Source organism: Phaethon lepturus, unplaced genomic scaffold (assembly GCF_000687285.1).
Source record: "Phaethon lepturus isolate BGI_N335 unplaced genomic scaffold, ASM68728v1 scaffold1985, whole genome shotgun sequence".
Lineage (NCBI taxonomy): Eukaryota > Metazoa > Chordata > Aves > Phaethontiformes > Phaethontidae > Phaethon > Phaethon lepturus.
In genome coordinates, this window is record NW_010542434.1 from 7,516 (window position 1) to 27,624 (window position 20,109).

A 20,109-nucleotide genomic window follows, 5' to 3' on the forward strand; every position below is an offset into this window, starting at 1 on the left:
AAAGTGTGCCAGAAAGAATGTAGTGATAAAATGGTAGCTAAAACTCAGCTGAGTCTGAGAAACATCTAGATGAAATTGCTGCCAAAGCTTTGAGGACAAAGTGATCCTAAGGCATGTTATAGGGCAGAAATTAGCCCAAATTAAAGAAAAGAAAATGACCTTTTAACATCTGTATATTTAACAAGTCTAGTTCTTATATACAATGTGCATATGTTCACTATACCCCTGCAGCAGTATATACATATACACACCTTTGCACTCTTGCCAGTTATGTCTCTTACATAATAGCAAAGGTATTAATTGTCCGGTAAAATTTTCTCAAGGTTATTTGCCATGATTCACTGCATTCTGTCTAGCTTTGGTGGGCCGTGCCCCATATAATTATCTTCTCCCCCTTCTGGCCACCATCCAACTGTTCTTTTTTTCTCGGTAACCCACTCATTTAAAAGGAAAAAAAAAAAAAAAAGAAAAAACAAAGGAAAAAACAAAGAAGAAAAAAAATGAACAAGGGATTTAATATTGGATAAGGCATGCTCTCTATATGAAGTGCTTTATAGGTCTTCACAAGACATTACAAGCTATTGAATTCCCATCAAGGAAACCTATTTCTGTTTAATTGTGCTAAGTGCTAAGGTTTACTCTTTAGGTTTTCCATTCTTTTCAGCTTGTGCATTGTTCCTGTGTAGGCCCCTCTGGATGTGAGTTGTGAAGTCATACTTGTCCGTGCAAAGATGCTGGCATATGCTGCACTGGAAAGGTCCACTGTCACCATGGCAACTCATATGCAAAGCATACATCACTTCATCCAGAAAGACAATGCCACAGTGCACACACTTGGTAGAAAGTTCATCTTGAGTACTTCTATCAACTTTCTCTGTTTTTACTACATTCAAGGGACCTTCATTTTTTACATTTGATGGTGCCTTACTCTTTTCCTTGGAGGCACCATTTGCAGTTGGCCCAGGTCTGGAATGCTTTATCGCCAAATCTAGAGGAATGTCATTGTCTGATCCGACAGCTGAAAAATGAGGAGGCAGATTAAAGGTGGGATAAGGCACATAGTTTTGGCAAGGATTTGGTAGGCCAGGCACATGACTCAAGTAGTGTGGATTCCCAGGAACAGACAGCTTATATTTACTCCAGAATCTCAGCCAGTCAGCTTCACTCTGAAAGTCATTGTGTACAAACGGAAGTCCAAAAAGTGGGTACTGGTATTTTTCAATAGGGCTTCCAGGTGGTGAATAGTTTGGGTGTTTCGCAGGTCTCATGTATTTTTCTATTGGGCTGCCTCTCTCCGAGCTTCCTTTCCCTTCTGATATCGATGAACTGTTTCCTGGGTCTCCAGTACTTTCCTGAGGACTTTTTATCTGAATGTGCAAAGGTTGCATCCTTTTGTGTATATCCAGAGTTTGGCTGACCAATATTGGCTGCTGAGCAGAATGGCTTTTAGTCAATGAACCTGGGGCCTCATATTTACTGAGGCTGGGAAGCTGAATTTCTCTCTGGTGACCTTCAGGTAAATGATCCTCTGACCTCCTCTCTAAGGGGCTTCCATTGACTTGTTCCTCACTGCTACCCCTCTGCTGTTTGTTTAGCTGCTCAGCCTGAAGTGCCTCCGGGTTAAGGCGCTTTCTTGTTCGTCTCCTAATGATCTGCTCACCATTGTTCTGCTTAATGATGTTTAAAGGCCTGGGAGTCTGCATGGAACACACACAGAATGAACAAAAGGAAAAAAGAAAAGAGACATTAAACATATCTGTGAGACCACGCTCACGCAAATTAATCTTTTCTTTCGTTAAGCTCCCTATTACAAGAGTTTTATGGGAATGACCAAATTTCAACCCAAATGCTGATTCCTGGCCCCTCGTGCTAAAAGCAAGCTATGGATTGGTTTGTTTTACCAAACTAAGTCAACCGCCTTAGACATACTATACCTGTTTACTTAAAAAGGCACGAAGTATCCAAGCTGTCAAAGTGTTTATTACCCCTTACTCCTGAAAAATTCTGAGGGAGACATGCTGAAAGAGGGCACTGAGAGCTGGGGATAAGGTGGGAGATGCACGGCCCTGTGCACTAGTGGTTTTTTATGCACCATGTCACCAGACCTGTATCGGGCAGAGGTTTGCACAGATCACACTATGACAAGAACTGGGTAACGCTTCCCTTGATACCCAACCCTCTTTGACAAGGTTACAAAAATGCAAGCGAATACATGGCTTGCTGACCACCACTGTGTGTCCACTGTGATGGTGAGTGGGATGATGATGTCTGGAAAGGCACTAAGAAAAATGAAGAAGAAAGCACAGGAAAAATGTTTTCCTAAGCATCAAGAGGTCTACCTGGGACTTTGGTACCAACTCCTCCTCCTTTATCCCTACTGTATTTCTTTCTAAATGTTACTCATGTTGTGTTAATAAGTCATGAGAGAGCCAAGGAATTCCCAGAAGGTGGGAGAAAAGGATCTGTAAAGAAAAAAGCATGGAGGAAAAGGCAGAGGCAAGAACCGAGTGAGGACTCCTGTTTCTGTTTGCTGCTTCCCCACACCAGTTGAGGGTAGGTGGCCTATTTAGATGAGAACCAAAAATACTTTTATGTGAAGAAAACAAAAATTAGTATGAAGAAGGACATCAGCCAGGCCTCTTTGAAAGGCCCCTCAACAGGAAAGGCCATGATACAAAAATAAAAGATGGTGCTGTAACGTCAGTATGTGTTGCTCTACCAGGCACATGTTAAAACAACAAAAACTACCTAAAAATCATTCAGTTTGGTGTGCTGGCGGTTGCCACTTGTCTCATCTAAATGTACACATAATCCTATTTTGTTTGGAAGCCAGAAAAGTGCCCCCCACACTTACGTGTTTATTTGGAAATTTTTTTTTAACATTGTTTTAAAGTGCAGATTAAATTTTGGCGTACAGTCAATATCCAAAACAATTTGTACCTTGAATGTAACATAATTTATATAGATTCATAACTTTGAGTTAATACAAAAATACCCAGAGCTGGAAGAGCACTCACTATTATTTGTAGAGATCTAGTTTCTCTCTTGACTTGCCATCTTCCTCTCCTCTTTCATCTATTTATTTCCCTGAGATCGGCTCATTCTTAATGGTTAACTATATTTTAGGCAGTGCAGCTACTCGTTAAGTTTTTACTTTCTGTTAAAACTCTGAATCAGGAGAAATATACACTTTGATTTATATTTTTAACACGGAAAATTTAAACTTAGCAGAAAAATAGCACCTGCACCAGCCTCCTCAAGCAGACCCAAGCCAAGACAAATTCACGTTTAGATAAAATTAGAAGACCTTCTATGTAAATTCTATGCAAGTAAAGTTTAGAGTTTGCAGAATCAATAGCCAATTAATATGCATAAGCATATATTCTTTATTACAAGCTCAGTGTAATTCTTCACTTTTTTATGACAATTGTAACACTGTCATACTGAAATGCTGTGTGAGATCTTATGGTGTTGCTTTTAGTAATCTTTTATTTAATATATTACAGAGCATTTTCACATGGCCTCCAGATAACCTTTCAATAGTTTGGAAACACTTCTAGTCTTAGTCTTCATGCTATGGATATGAAGTCTGATCTTGGAAGTAGTTAAAAGAAACATCTTCATACCTGTGATTAGGGACCCCCACACGCTTGTTTGCAGCTCACACTCTTCCAAGTTATGTGCCATTAGGAGTTAAAGGCTGTAGGTCCAACTTTAAAATTCTTCAGCATGCAAATGACTTTACTCATCTGACTAGTCTTTAACTGGTTAAAACAGACTACTCAGTGGAGTAAAGTCACATTTTTCTTATTCGTAGTAGCAAGGTACAGATAGAAATACTCTGTATTTGGTTGCAACCGAGGCAGACAGAAAAGTTTAAGCTCTCTTCTTAATTTTCAATGGGGCACTAAATTTAGAAAATAGTGGAAACATTACCAGAACTTTACTTTTAAAATGCCTTATGTCAGATCCTTAACTATATGTTATACATAATATATTGAGTGTGATCACAAAGATTTTTTTGCCATCTCTGTATCAAGTGGCAATCTCCCTACCACAAATATGAGAGCAACTTTAAAAAACTTACAAAATCCAACATCCTAGATACCATGGGAAATCGAGGTGATCCCTCCACTAGGAGATCATGTATGTCTAATTCTAGAATAATATGCTGTAACTCCTCATTGAAGCAGTCCGAGGAGGTAGCCAAGGAATCACTATGGAACAAAATCGATTTTTCCATGACCAATTTAGAGCTATTGAAAATGAGGAACTGCACTACGGTATAAACGGTCAAATTCAAGATTCTGGAGAGACAAGGGATATACCTGTCTCTGTAAGCAATTGTGAATATTGTATATACGTTTGCAGTGAACTAGAAGCATTATTTTCACTAAAACTGTTTTAATAATTGACCATTGGAATATTATTACACATTTCTTAACATAGTTGTCTGCATTAGAGGAGAGAAATGTGAAAAACCTGGCAAGTTGCATGTAAATGACCCCTGGACAGACTGAACATTTTGAAAATATGTTGAAAAATTATTCAAGGGTATCATAGAAATGGAAATGTGACTCATAGCAGAGATCACTACCATGTTAACATTTGTCAGTCACTACCACCTAGTAGTATCTGACAGACCAAAGATTTTTCTTCTTATTAAATACAAGTGAAAAAAGGGACCTTAGAGGTTAGTGTATTATACACATTCTTGAGGTAATGAGGACAGTAGTTCTAGATAGTGATAAACCAATCAAAAAGGAGCTACAAAATGTGCAAACCTACTATAGGCGAATTTTACTCAGCTGTGTAGTATAATTTAGTTTAACTGGGTGGCCTACAGAAGGGAACAGTTCTATGCCCTTGAATTTTTAGTTTCACACCGATACCCAACAACTGCATCATCCTAGACTCCTTAACTCAAAAACATACATGACAAATACCTTAGTGTAATTCTTCATGGACAGCTAGCTAGACAGGCAGACAGATAAAAGAAACTTTCATCTTTCTGGTGCAAGTCTGAAGAGCATCTCTTTGCATGGGACTGTCTCAAAAGGTGTCCCAACGGAGAGATTTGTTTGATTATTTCAGACTTCAACTTACAATGGAGTTGTTATCATAACCACAGCAGAGTGGAGGCTTAATTAAATTCTTCACATTTGCTTGGTCAAAGTTCAACTGAAGATGTTAATGTCAAATGCCCACAGCACGACAGCTTATTGCCATGGTTGAACACTGAGGCTAAAAGATAGTGTTGGCTTCTCACCTTCTCTATGCATAAAATGCTGTTTGACATTGTGTTGCTAATTGCTATTGTTGGAAGCACACTAGTTTGTTCTTATTGGTTCATAAGAATTATCTGAGCTACATGTTTGAATTCAAAACTGATTCTTGTAGCTTTTATCCATTCAATAAGTTATGCTAATAATTACAGTAAGTGCCAACACCATTGTTTAGAAAAGTATATTAAAAAAATGCGAAAATGGAGGCTGTGAATGGAAGTTCTACAGATAACTGGACTCAAACATCAAATTAACATTAAAGAGCCCAACTGTCCTCTTTAAAATCTTTGTGGATGCTTACCACTGATCAATTTCCTTAAATTAGACATTATATCTAGAACTTTGAGAGATCTCCAGGAAGATGATACTTTCAGCAAAACTTGGCCAAGATGCTGGCCAGAGATCATGCATTAGTGCATCTTCTCCCATTCAGATGTTATCCGACTGTCTGGGTTGTTCTTGAGCTTAAAACTAGTTATTGACCTCAGAATGACAGCACATGGCAAACAGAGCTAACCTTTCAGACCGGTGATGGTCTTGCTGCTTGCAAAAATTGGAATCTTTTTTTTTAAGTGGGCTGGACAGGACCTTGAGTAAACAGGATTGTTATATGGCCTGTACTCAAGACCAAGGGTAAAATTCACAGAAACTACTAATCGATTTAGAAGCTTATGCCTCAAATTTAAAGAGAAATAGGCATAGGCACTTGGGAGTCTTAATGCATTTGAAATCTAAATGGAATAAATAAAATGGAATTTCTGAAAAAAAGTTTTTAAAAATATGCACTCTCAGTCACAACATAGATTTCTGATTTGGGCTCTAAGCCTAAATTGTTACGTTCGCCTTGGCAAACTCCCGAAGGCTGCCTCAGTTTCTATTTCTGAAAAATAGTAACACTTTTTATCTTCACGAGCATGTTGTAAAAATTAATTAATTGGAGTCAAATCTTGGTCACCTGACTCTCCCATGTGCTTGTATTAAAGATAGCAGGGATAATATTTAACTAGTGGGTCTTAACCTAAAAGATTCTGAGCATTTTGGCACTGATCCAGAGAAACACTTAAGCATGGCTTTCCTGGACCTGGACCAGAGCATTCAACATCTTTCAGGACCAAGCCAAGTGTCGATAAGATGAAAGGCAATATAGACAGTCCATGACTATTACTTAATCCCTGCCTGACCCTGAGGGATGGTGAATCTTCCCCTCACCAAGTGATGAGTGCCATCAAGTGAGTAGCTTCCTTGTTGAGTTATTTCAGAATCCTCCAGCAGACTATAAGAACTGTAGGAAAAACAACAAAAAACCCACCACCCCACATCTCCAGGAAATTTACTGTCAAGAATAAAGGGGGGAAGATAAGTGAAAGAAAACAAAAACCACAGCAAGGGATATTTTTGATATAGATGTGATGTCTAACTTTAAGAATCTTTTTTTTTTATAATGAGCTCTTGAATTTAGAGAGCTTTCATCACAACATATCATATGCCTTTAAATGGAATTCCCAGAAAAGAAATAATTTTCCCCTTATTTTGTATCAAAATAATTAAATGCATCATGGTGATCTCAAACACATCTACCCACAGCATCCCAGCCCGTTTCATAATGAATCACATCTGATCCCAAAGTGACCATACTGCAAAACCCTGTTAGGAAATGAACTGCAGGCCAGGGAGTGGTACTAATCACACAACCAGACAAGACCACAGCTGCCCAGCTTAGCTGCATAACCCCTTTTTTTTCTGAACAAACCAGTAAGTTCTTCCTACCGAGTGAAGCTTCTGGTAGAGGCCACACGCATTGCATACATATCCACCATTTGCATTCTTTCGCCAGAGAGAGGTCTTTGTGGTCAGGCAATTGGCACAAAAAACACCCGAGCCTCTACGTCTCTGAAATAGGGAAGAAAAAGGAAAAAAAAAAAAAAAAACAAAAAAAAACAAAAAAACAAAAACAACAAAAAAAAAACACACAGAAAAAAAAACAGGTCAGAGGTGAGTCACATGAGCTGCGGAGTTAGGACAAATCAACACAGGAGTTTTGTCTTTAGACTGGCAACAATGACAGTATAAAACCACACTGCCCATAATGAGGTCAGGTTCAATTGTGCTTAATAGGCACCACTGATTTTCATTATAATTAACCCTAGAGTGATGGATGAGGTGTGTGAAACACCAAAGCCTTTTCAGAATAACAGCTTTAACTTTTTGAACTTCAGGTTTTGTGCATTTAATGATGGTTTCTAAACAGCAAATTCTGAAAAACCCCTCTGGAAGCTGGCAGAGAACATTCTGTAAACTTCTCCTGGTTTGCTCATCGCATTTCACAACAGATTATTTCTTTTTAGTTTGCTCGATTTTGAAGAGTGATTGGTAACAAGAATTCTGAAACACCACCACCTTAATTAATTACAGTTTGTATCTGCATCATGCTAATTCCTTTAACAGAGATTATACTTCATTAAATGAATACATGAGATTGACTTCTAGTCTTGCCCACTTACTTCCAGAATTGGTATAAGCGACCATGTATTTCCCACCGCCCACTAAGAACAAAGGGTAAAAAATAAAAGTACAGTATTCTTAATGAGACCTCTTTTGAACTGCATCCGAAACCCCAGAAAACACTGTCTCATCGATTGATAGATTTATTTTATTTCATTTTAGTCAGGCAAAGAAAGGCACAGTACAACTTTCCTAAATACAAATTGTTTTTTAAGCAGACTGAGCTGTGCATTCATCAGCTTTCATAATCATCCAGGAATATTTAAAAGTAGACATGTTTATGAGTATTGCTCGTTAAATTCTTTCTACGGAGTAATGATTTCATTAAACTTCTCATTTAAACAAAAGTCAGGCTGTGTTTGTGGGCACAAATACTAATAAGCAGGAAATGGAATTCTTTTGCTGAAAAGAAAATCTGAATTTCAACTCTGTTTCCTTTTTGCAAAGGAAGAAAAAATCAGTAAGAAACCTTCAGCATCTAAGATAAGAATGGGTAAGTACAGGGAAAAACTGCCTGGGTAAAAACTAATTTTATTATAAATTAAAAATTACTAACACTATAAGTCAAAATTTCAGTGTTTCATAAAATTTAAGTAATTTATTTAACTTTAGTCCATACTGTAGAAGACTGGTGTTCATGCCAAAAAAATACAATGGTTATAATTGTACTCTGATACATTTCAAATGGAAAGCTTTTTGCAGACATAATTTTGGCTTCAAGACTGGAACACTTTCTTGGCATTGAAAGGGCATTTGATTCATCGGGTGTTTCACAATGTATCACTAAAAAGACCTGGTGAGCAGCCAGTTCCCTATAGGGTAATTTTTCCATCCAGATGCAAGTGCTATCAGAGGCCCTCGTCAGCTAAACTAATTATGATCTTGCATTTGCTGATGCCTGCTCACCCTAACGTTCGACATCCTCCATTAATCATCAATACAAGGAAAATGAATGAAACGTAAAGAAACGAGGGCTGGTGAGCTGCACAGCCATAAAAATCTGAAATGAGTGCAATAATTTAACAAGATCGGGGAAATGTTTTTAGTGAGCACAAAGTCAGGCTCACAATTGCCCTTTTAAACCAAGAACACAATTTCATTAGTACAGCAGGTTGTGCTACTTTAAGGTGATATAATAAAATTGAGATTGTCATCAAGATAATCTCTCTCTTACCCCCTTACATCATCCCCTACTTTGTCACTTAAATCAGAAGCAGTGACTAGGGGAAGAACTAAATGGTAGTTGATGTCCTTCAGCAAACATCTAACTAGTTGTGTATATGAGACGCAGCTCACTGTGAAGGCATGCTCGCCTACAAGTAAGCTGAAGCTCCCAGTTCTTTTTGTGGTTGCATATCCTTGCACAACTTCACCTGGCTGCTGAAATATTTTCCTTAAGAGTACAATAAAGCTTCACTAAACTAACCCCAATTTGGTCCACTTGAAGGGCGAGAATTTTCCAAGTGAAAATGACTGTATATGGCCAGGATCCAGATATAACTGCAGAACTGTTCCTTTCCATTCCTACTTTTTGTCTGCCGGCCTATGGCTTCTTGGTGTGGTGTATCAACCAAGTGGAGTCTTAATCCCAGTCAGCCTTTCCGCCTTTTCAGTTCTGTTTGTGTTCCTTGAGTTTGGGAAATACCATCTACAAAGTCACGGAAGACTTCTAAAATATAGAGAGCGGTCTAGCTAATACGCTGCATTTTTACACACCTGAATGGAGACAGAAGGTGTAATAACACTGAAATCTTCATTGAATGCTATGGAATGATGATATCTTTAAAACATTGACAAAAGTAACTAATTTTTTCACTCTTTTTAAAAGAAAGATATGATTCAAACTAGACATTAGCTGCAATGAAATAATACAATGATGACAGCTGACAACAATCTACAAAACACGCAGTAGTAGCTATATGTATCAAAAACCTATACCTGTGCTTATTTAGTACTTACAAACTATTTATTCATTCAAGATTTCAAAATAGTCCAGCTAAACATCCTTCCCTAAATTTAACGCAGAGTGTGTAAATTCATCTCACATGCTGTTCCAAGCGTTGCATTTTATCTTTCTTTACCTTCTCTTATTCCTGCATTAATTACTGACCTTACAGGATAATCAACAATGATTATTTCCAAGATAGATTATATATACTAATGAATTAAGAATTAAAGCACCTCTGGAAAAAGTTAAATGCTGTTACTTTGTTGAGCTTTTTATTTATGAAACAGCTTTGTATAGCAGTGACACACAGCTTTAGAATGGATTTCCTGGGGTGAAACAGGACTGTGGCAAAATTGGACTAAATATTCTTGACTCCCAGATCCCACTAACCACAGAACAGACCTGCTTGTCAAAATACACCTGAGAAAATTTGATGATGTCTGCAAGAACAAACAGAGGCTGTTTTTAAAAGCGTACAATGCCTGTAGTCCTATTCTCTTAAATCAATACAGTTTCTTTAAAAAAACCCTAAAACCTAGGCTTGTACTTCCCATATACCAAGTTTTGTAAAAGCTACTGGCCAACAGAAGTTACCTGATTTTTTTTTGTGCTGAATTTTATAAAGTGCTGATACTTCTACTGTTAGTAATGATACTACTTCTGCATGAGTCTGTCTGGCTTTGCACACTCAGTGTCTATATTAAATAAAAGTGGCCAATATTGCTGGTTTTCCGGGTACTCTCACAAAGGAATAGGCACTTGAGCTCAAATCCAGCAGAGTCTGCACAACAGCTATGGCCCACAGCCTCCATAAAACCCAGCCATGTGCTCAAGTGCTCTGCTAAGCACCATCCCAGCCAGCATTTTCAAGAAATATGTTATGGAACCTTTTGCTCTTTTTCAAACGTGAACACATACTTATCATAGTAAAGGTATAATAGTGAAGGTATAAAAAAAATAATCCCTTAAGATCATCCCAGAAAAGGTAAGTTGACATAACAAGTCACAGGAGGGTTTGAGCCACAGATAAAAAGGTTTCAATCTGCGATCAATGCCACTAGCATTAACTGGAGTTATCCATGAAAATTTCCTATACATCCTTGGAAGAATAAGCCAAAAGGGTCTAAATAACTAAAATATGTATCTACTAAGTCAAGCTTTAATCATCTGGAGCCTTATAACCACTACACTGCAACCCCAAATCCTGAAGGGGCCACAGCAAGTGAAGAGCCTGTCTTTATTTCCATTCCAGTTCCTAGGTCTGGGCGGTCATGGTTGTCTCGAATCACATTGGGCTGAAACTTGGCGTGTGTTTTTGTCAGCCCAGATGTAACTTTCTTTTTTCTTTTTTTTTTCTTTTTTGGTACTGAAAACTTCATTTAAATCAGTTCAGCTGTTTATAATTTGGAGATTGGCCAAATCTGGGGGGTTGGGGGGCAGAGGGGATTTCAAGTTTTGCAGATAACTTTCTAACAAATCTACAGTCATAGTGGCTTTGCTCTGGGGATAAAAAGTATGCATACATGTTAGTATTTTAGTAGTAGCAAAGCAACAAGTGGATTATTATTTTTATGTAGCTAAGCTATGAAAATTTGTAATTATTCACCAAACATGTATTGCAGATCTCTCTACCGTTTTCCCTCAGTAAGAACCACGCTGAAAGCATGAAATTGCATAACAACCCTTAATATGCAGAGTATTTACTCACATTTTTTATGGTTTCATATCTTGACCGTTTCAAATTGAACAAGTCTGAAGCTTGGTATACACATCGTCAAGCCCGAATGCCTAATTTTTTTTTAACTCCTTAAACAATTTTCACTAGTCACCAATATTTCATTGAAACAAGGGAATTTTTAGTAGTGCTTTCTCCTAAGCAATGAAACAGCAGAAAGTAATTCATTCAGGCGTCTTGACAGGATCAGGCCCTTGTTTTTCATAAAACCTGCTTTACATTTAAAAAACATGACTCTACATTTTCCATGATTTCAAACTTTGCAGCCATGTAGAAATATCATTATCACACACAATTATATAAAGAATATTTTAACTGAACTTTCAGTTATTATTTCAATGGAACTTCATGTAGCAAAATTTATGTTGTAAAAGCACAGCCAAAAACACTGCTCAGGAACCGTGGCTTTTTAGCTAGCTAGACTAAGCAACGGTGCCTGACACTCTGCTAGTGCCAAATACATCCTGTTTTCAAAATTTCTGCCAGAAGATGCTTTTAGAAACTCAAATAGGCTCCACAAGCACCAGCCAAGCATTTTTCTTACATCACCCTCTTGGTTTGGACACAACAAAACTTGTCTTTTTGCTGATTACTTTCACTTCCCCATCACAAAACGACGATACGATGAAGCCTGAGTGGATTTTTTGCCCATCTCTGGCTTTCCCACCATGCCAGAAACGGAGCACGTTGCAATCGCAGCTCCAGAACACGAAGTGCAGAGAAATTGTAAATGTTACTCAAGAATAATCGTATCCCTGACCCATTTCCAATGACAAAGTTGGGAATTACAACCATAGATGCCTCACTGAAAAGGGGGGGGGGGGGGGGGGGAAACAACTAAAAAAAAAGGCTCTGGATGCTCTCTGGCAACACGGGAGGTCCCAACGGGAGGTGCCGGGCCACCCCCGCGTGCGCGGTCCAGCGTGCGCCAGGTGACCCGCTGTGGGGAGGATCACTTGTAACGGCTGGTCTCGTGCCTGTCATCGTCAGGCTGGTACCACACGGTTCAGAAAAACCCTGTGACACCCTCACGGTTACATCTGTGCCCGTTGCGTTCGCACGGCTGTGAGTATTCGGGAGTTTCTCGTTTCACAGCTGCGAGGTCTTTCCAGGTATCGTCCTTACACGAAGAGGTGTTTAGTTCTCCGAGTCTGGGTGAGGCTTAGATTAATTTAAGTTTAAAAGCTGGGCAGTGAGGCAGCATCTGGATGTTGAAGTGCTACTTTCTGCTGTTTCAGACGGGAAAAGAATCTTTCAGCCCTCAGTTGTTCGGCTGCAGAGGCACTCAGGCCTTTCTGAACGCGTTTAATCAAAACTGCTTTCTCTCTCAACTATGAAAACAGCCACAACTATGTCCCTGTAAAGTTTCACATTTTAAAATCCTAGTTGCTTTTGCTGTAACTATGTCCAAATTAAAAAGAAAGTCATTGGGTTTTCTTCCCGTTGTAACTTGGACAGCTTTCAGGAACAGACCAGGCACAGCCGACTTTGGGCCCCAAAGCGTAAGTTGTCAGAACAAGCAAAACACATAAGGCAGAGTGTTAAAGTAGAAGTTGTTTTCAACCTGAACTATGAGTTAACAGATGCCTTTTGAAGTAAATTTAATGTGCCAAATCAAACCTCCTCATCTAAGACGTTTTCAAGAACAATTACATTAAAGAGCTGTATTTGAAAGACGCGTAAGAAAGAGATTAGGAAAGGCAAGGTAGGAAGAAAGGAAAAATGCCAAGAGGAAGGTTAAAATTACACACCTAATTCGTATAAAAAATTTAGTGGAATTTTTAATGCTCTATTGTGACAGCATCTTTTTATGATATACGCTGTATTACAAACTTTTAATGAGAGGAATAAGGGGGATTTTAGTGAGGGAGGGAAAAAACCAGACAGTAAATTAAACATTACTGCTAGTGCAGCCTTTCAGAATCCTACCCCTGATCCCTTAGGGAGAGTAAATATTTTAATGTGCGTGTAAACTGCAATTATTTTTTATCAGCAGTAAAATTGCAAATGAGTAGATTTTGTCGCAGCATTTGTAGCATTTCCCTGCATTTTGTAAAGTTATCTTAGAGGCCATGGCGTTCACTACTCAAAAAACCCCATACCCCACAAAACACGCAGTGAATTACAAATTCTTTGCATCTTACTAGCAAGAAGCATTTAGTAAGATATTAGTTTTGGATGTCATGATTGCTACCAAAGTAAAACAATGGCTGATCAAATTAAATTATTAAATTAAGAAAAACACAGCTATGCAAAGAAGCCACTAAATAACTTGCTGCTGGATCTCTTCACTGCTGTCACCTCGTCACCTTTATTTCCTCCCCCAAGCTACAGCTGACCCAACTTTTGCCGCTGGGCTGGAAGGGAGCCGGCTCCGGACACCCACCTTCAGCCACAGCCTGGGCTCCACAGGCAGGAATTCACCATCACTTTAAGCATCCGTTAAGAGCCACATGCAACTGTGGGATCATATAAACAGTCACACTTTACAATGACTTACTAATTTTCATTCATTTGAGTATTTATCGGTGAAAATTATGTAGTTCACAGTGTATCTCCTTGTTAATCCAAACAGGGACGGAAGGTAATTTCACAGTTTCCCCCTCCAGATCTGCAGTGGTACAAATATGAAACAATAAAACTTTTTCTGAAGGTTAGACCTTGCCACAGTGAGCGGCACTTGATTTTTAAACACTGTGTGTAAAAATAGATGTGATCTTCTGTTGGGCCAAATACATATGCACAGACTAAATAAATGCACATATACATATTTATGGTATGGGGCATTTGTAATGAACACAGAAATATTTTCTGGTGGCACTATGTTAGTCTTGTTTGCAAAGAGTTAAATATTTACTTAATCATTCTACACAAAGTACAATTTTTTAGAAAGCCATATTTTACTAGATATAGCTTATTTTTAAGGTCTTATCCATCAATTCACACAAGCTGATCATCCAAATCTCTTCCAGTGCCTTAAACAGCAGCTAGAACACTATGATGTGATCTCGCTTCTGGCATATTTTGCCACTGACTACCAGCAGTACAACAGAGACCTCCACAGAGGCAACCCAAAAATTAATTTTAAAAGTTTTATTAACACCAATAGCAATAAAAAAAAAAAAAAAAGCAACGTGGAAACCTGCATTTCCCGCACAATAATGATGTCATTTTGCAGCAACTGAAACCTATTCAAGAGGAATAGAAATTCTGTCTCCAATAACTCACGGAGTCAATTACACAGGAAAGCACTGTAATGGGCTGTCCCCCATCAAACGGCTCACGTACACGACTTCCTTCTCAATTACCAACTTGTCTGCATTGCCATCTGTAAAAACGAACGCATACCTTGTGCTGCCAGTTTTGGCTCTTGCACTTCCATTAGTGGGACTGGCTGCAGCTGCTCAAGAAGAAAGCTCTGATTGTCTTTGTTTTCCCCCAGTGTAACACCGTTTTTCTCCCTTCCTCCTGTACATTGACTCAAGGTAATGTGTTATCTCTGCTGAGGTGTGCCCGTGAGTATTTAAACTACAGTTCGCCTAAATTTGTGTCCTGTTTTCGCACTTTATCACCTCACGCAGTAAAAAGCTGCCAGCAGGATCTCTCAGCATCTTCCCCAGAATTATGTTGGTATCGCAACAGGTTTTATCAGTCCTTTCTAGTAATTGCTGTAAGAATTGCTAAGTTTCTGGCTAAACTTATTCTCACTTTATTAAATCAGTTTGGCCACTCAGGCAATTTTAGAAAAGTAGTCACACGAAGCAATCAAAAATAAGTTTAATAAAAGAAGTCCAATTTAGGAATACTACTATCCTTTACAAAAAATGGTTAGGTAGATGCACTAGTGTGCGTAAGCAGGACGGAGGGAGCCTGGTTTGGGAGCTGCGATCCCTGCCCCTACACAATATAAACCCTTCTCCACTAGCACTTAGCTGAAAGAGATTCACGCAGCAGCTCCGAAGCTGAACGGCTGCCTGAAAACTCAGCGCTCATACACACAGATCGCGGCTCCTTTCTGAACGCCGTGTGCTTCCAGACGAGCTCAGCCGTTGTTAGAGAACAAATCTAAGTCATTATGAGTCTCTTGCATTTTTTTCAAATTAGAAACACAAAAGAACTGTTATAAAATGTACAAAATTAGACTCAGTAACTGGATAAAAGTAGTAACCTCAGCACTAAGCACCCTGAAAGAGACATCGAGAAAACTGGAAATGCTTCTGACTCTTTCATTTCTTGGCATAAGGCAAAAATATCCAAGCCCTGCTATCTCAAACAGGGAATCTAAATCAACAGTTAGACTTTGCTATAAACAGACTCACTTTCTGAGATAAAGAGCCAGTTAGGAAGGTGCCTAAACATGGAATTAGATGCTTAAGTTTAGGCATCAATACCAGAAGATTTATGTTCAAGAAGACAACCCATGTATCGCTTCTTTCATGAAGTAATCTCACTCATCAAATGAACAGATAAAAATGGAGCAAAAATACATCCATATTTCCTTAATCACCCCTAACTTTGACATGGTAGAAGAACCAGGGTGCATTTGCAGATCTCAGCTAAGAGCCAATATGTAACTCTACATGTGATAGTAATTGGGGGTCCCAATCCCGCAAGTGCTCTGCTGTAAGCGTGAGCACAAAGCTGCTGGAGTTCTCAGCTTCTGGCATCTGTTCCCACTTCCACAGAAATCAGATGGGCAAAATTAAGTTTTGAGGGGAAAAAAAAAAATCACAGACATTTAAAAAACATTCCCTGACCTTATTAAAGTCCACGTGATCTCTATTTATATAGAAAATGGCTCAGAAAGCCAGCAGCTGAGAGGAGGAACTCTCATTTGTAGATTTTGGCTGAGGGCTGCCAAAATCAGCAGGGGAAAGGCTCCTCAGGGGTAAAAATTTCAAAAGCCATTAAGTGTCTTAGAGGCCTCAGTCCCACTGCCTTTTGATCACCTACATCCTCCCACATTTGCACCCCAAATCTGGAAACGATACTGGAAGAATAATTTCTTATTCAAAATTACAAAATGAGGATCTAAAGTTTTCATAGAAGTCTTCAGGACTCAGAGAGGAAATGTCAATTAGGTGTCTACTTCTTGGTGAAAGCCAGTGAGGTAATATTTACCTGTTACTTGTACTTTAAAAAATTCCCCTTAGGACCATTAATTTTAATTAAAGAAAAAATATAACAAGAAAATGTTTCATATGGGCAGCTATAGCTTATATACTTGTTCAGGAACTGAAGTAATTATAATTTGAGTCTCACGCAGTCCGCCCAAGAAAGCTGTTACTAGGGTGGGATCCAAAGTGGACTATGTCCACCTATTATTTTCAATATGCTTAGGACTGCACTTTCACTGCAGATCTTGTTATGTGCTGTTGCTAGAATGTCTTCCATTCAGAAAAATCAACATTTGCTAACCCATACCACACAATTACCATAGTTATTTCCTATTGTGAGCTTAGGGAGAAACTGTGGTATCCCAGATACCACTGTGTGGTAAATATTGAAAAGTAGTGGCCTTTTTATAATGGACATTTTGATCTAATCCAATCCATTCCAAACACTTCCAGATAACAAGACAATAAGGCAGAGTCTGTGTCTAAGTGGTTGGTTCTAACAATCATCTTAGTCTGTCCTGTGATCCCACTTTCAGCAAAAATATCTGATGGCTTCCTTTTTGAGAGCTTTAGGAAGTAAGAATGGACTAGAGCTGTGATCAACCCCTGCAGCCACCTAGGGAGGCATCTCCTGAAAAAGGGGGGGGGAGGGGGGGAAGAAGAAAGAAAAAAAAGAAGGAAAAAAAAAGAAGACACGAAAAAAAGAAGGGGAAAAAGAAAAAGAAGAAAAAAAGAAGGAAAAAAAAAAAGAAGGGGGAGGAAAGAAGAAAAGGAGAGGAAAAAACCCACTCACATTTCTATTTTTTAAAGCCAACCCATCTAAAAGTGCCAACAGCCTCCTGGGCTGCATTAGGCAGAGCATTGCCAGCAGGTTGAGGGAGGTGATCCCTCCCTCTGCTCAGCCCTGGTGAGGCCACACCTGCAGTGCCATGTCCAATGCTGGGCTCCCCAGTACAAGAAAAACATGGGTGTACTGGAGAGGGTCCAGTGAAGGGCCACAAAGCTGATGAAGGGCCTCAGGCATCTGTCATACAAGGAGAAGCTGAGAGAGCTGGGACTGTGCAGCCTGGAGAAGGGAAGGCTCAGGGGGATCTTATCAATAAGTACCTGACGGGGGACGTAAGGAAGATGGAGCCCGGCTCTTCTCAGTGGTGCCCAGCGAGAGGACAAGAGCCAAAGGCACAAATTGAAATACAAGAAATTCCATGAGAACACAAAGGAAAAGCTGTTTTACTGTGAGGGTGAAAACTTGATGGGATACAGCCCTGAGCACCCTGTTCTGGCTGACCTTGCTCTGAGCAGTGGGGTTGGACTCGATGACCTCCAGAGCTGCCTTCCAGCCTCAACGATTCTGTGAAGCTTTCTTCTTTCCTTTTTATGTTCTATTATTTTCTATCCATTTTAGCCTTAATTCCTATTTATTTTACATTGATAAAATAAAATATTTTAGATTTCACGGCTATAAAAGTATTAATTAAAATAGACCAGCATCCAGACTGTTACAGATTGCAATCTGTAAAACTGTGCAGCTACTAAAAATGGAGAAACCTACTTTTAAATTCCACCCTAAACAATTTCAGAATGTTTACGAGGAACTGAGTGAAGTATCTAATGTAGGTTGTACAAAAATTATTCTCTGCTTGCTCTTTCCTACCATGATCCTAATGCTTACTTTTAAATGAGACTCAATATAGGGTGTTGTATAGCTTTCCTTAAAAATACCATTAAGATGAGAAGGAGAAGAGAACAACTGTTCTACATTTTGGAGCCATTTCTCCTTAAATAGTGTTTATGTACAGCAAGCATCCCTTCCATAAACAAACCAGGTCTTTGGAACAAGTGAACACAATCTCTGAAGAATCTTTACCAGCTTCTATTTCTGGTACATGATGCACTGAGAATTTTAGGCCAACAAGGGCATATGGTCTCCTAGTTTGATAGGAAACATTTCATGGAATTCAAGACAGAGCCACAGCATAATGACTGAAGACCTTAAAATCTATGATATAACGCAAGATGGGGGGGAGAAAAGAAAACAAGTGTTTCCTGATACAATACTAGAGGCAGTAGAAGCACGTAAAAACACAAGAAAAAGGAAAGTCATGGTAACTGATGTGCACAAAGGAATACTCTGAAACCCTTATTAATCAAGCTTAACCTCATTAACTAAACTGCCTTGACCTCTTCTTTTTTTTTTTTTAGGAGAATCACCCAGTAGGGAAATTTTTTTTTAAAACAACAAATAATAAACAATATTTATCTTAATAACATTCACGCAGGATTTGTGGGTTTTCTGCCTTTGCAGTCCTAGAAACTGGTATGCCCTCTGTACTTTCTATACTCATTCACATCTGCAGAGAGAAAACTGTAGCTGCACAGCAGTGCTTCCAGCGTCCCTAGTCTAATTTTTCTCCTACCTTTAAATAAGTGGTTTTTAAATTGCTTAAGACACCAGATTCAAAATCTGCATTGTCAGAATCACTCCTACAGATTGCATTTCACTGAAGGAATGGTTTCTAATGCAAGTGGCAGGCTGAGCTTACTGCTGGGGCAGTCCTTCTCTTAAATGGCAGAAGCCTGACAAGAGCAGTAAGAGAGAAACACATAACTTAGCGGGGTTTTCCATCATGAGTTCTGCACAGCGAGGAAGAAATGTACCCACCCTGTCACATACTCAGGCTTTAGTTCAGAGCGCTGCGAAGGACTGGAAAACAGCGTTCAAGAAATCAAGCACCAGGCTGGAAGGAGAGGCACGGCGAAAACCCTCCCGCAAGCCCACAGTTGACTTATTTTTCACATCCTTCGGAGGTTTCTTAAATGAAGCTGACTGTGCAGGTCTCCGCTTCCTTTCTAAAGTGGTGTCAGCGAAACAGCTCCACAGCCTTGCTCGCAGGCAGCTGTGGCTGCATCCATGTTGTAACTGGAGAGGCAAAGACCATTGGGTCGCCTGAAAGTGTTCATGCATGCGTGCGTGCCCAGGGCACGGGCTCAAAGAGGAACTGTTTGGTCCTCTTCTACTGATCAATACATCGGACTTTGCTATTTAGGCAAAAAATGTCAGGAAACTGTTCCCCTTTTACCTTCCACCTGCTAGTATCAGAATTCAACTGACTTTGAAATAAGCATCCAGAAGGCCCACGTACACAACTTTGAAGTAAAAAGAAACCTTTAAATTTAAACGTGCTGTACAAAATCGTGGATGCTACTTGCTTACAGGCTACATTAAAGACCTTTAGGAGTGAGAAGGAAAAAGACGGACACCAGAAAGGAGCACATTTATAAGGACATGTCTTTTCTCTAGGAGAAAAAAAAAATCTTCCATTTCATCAGCATCTTTGCCAAAAGCCCTCTTTCAAGAACTGAAAAGAGAAGGGTCTTTATTTCCTACATATATTTTATAGGAAACATTTTTTGGTTCTGTGTCATGGACTAGGATTTCACACCTTAGTGGCTAGTCGTATGGAAATGGACATGGCTGTGGAAACTTCATGGCTGTGAAACCCTGATAGTAAAATCAGCAGG

General features: G+C 39.2%; 1 protein-coding gene across 1 annotated transcript; it reads right to left on the reverse strand.

Moving 5' to 3' along the window:
• Window positions 1-428: 428 nt before the first annotated feature.
• On the reverse strand, window positions 429-8,708 carry LOC104621493 (zinc finger transcription factor Trps1-like). The gene is made up of 4 exons (XM_010288002.1): window positions 8,694-8,708; window positions 7,787-7,828; window positions 7,053-7,181; window positions 429-1,697 (listed from the first exon to the last, which is right to left on the reverse strand). The coding sequence occupies exons 1-4, from the start codon at window positions 8,706-8,708 to the stop codon at window positions 636-638; spliced, it is 1,248 nt and encodes a 415-aa protein (XP_010286304.1). The 3' UTR covers window positions 429-635.
• Window positions 8,709-20,109: the final 11,401 nt, after the last annotated feature.

Coding starts and splice junctions, on each gene's coding strand:
- LOC104621493 (XM_010288002.1), bottom strand. Junction 7,182..7,786: donor CGCTTATACCAATTCTGGAA/GTAAGTGGGCAA, acceptor TTTTCTTCCCTA/TTTCAGAGACGTAGAGGCTC. Junction 1,698..7,052: donor TCTACCAGAAGCTTCACTCG/GTAGGAAGAACT, acceptor TGTTCCATGCAG/ACTCCCAGGCCTTTAAACAT.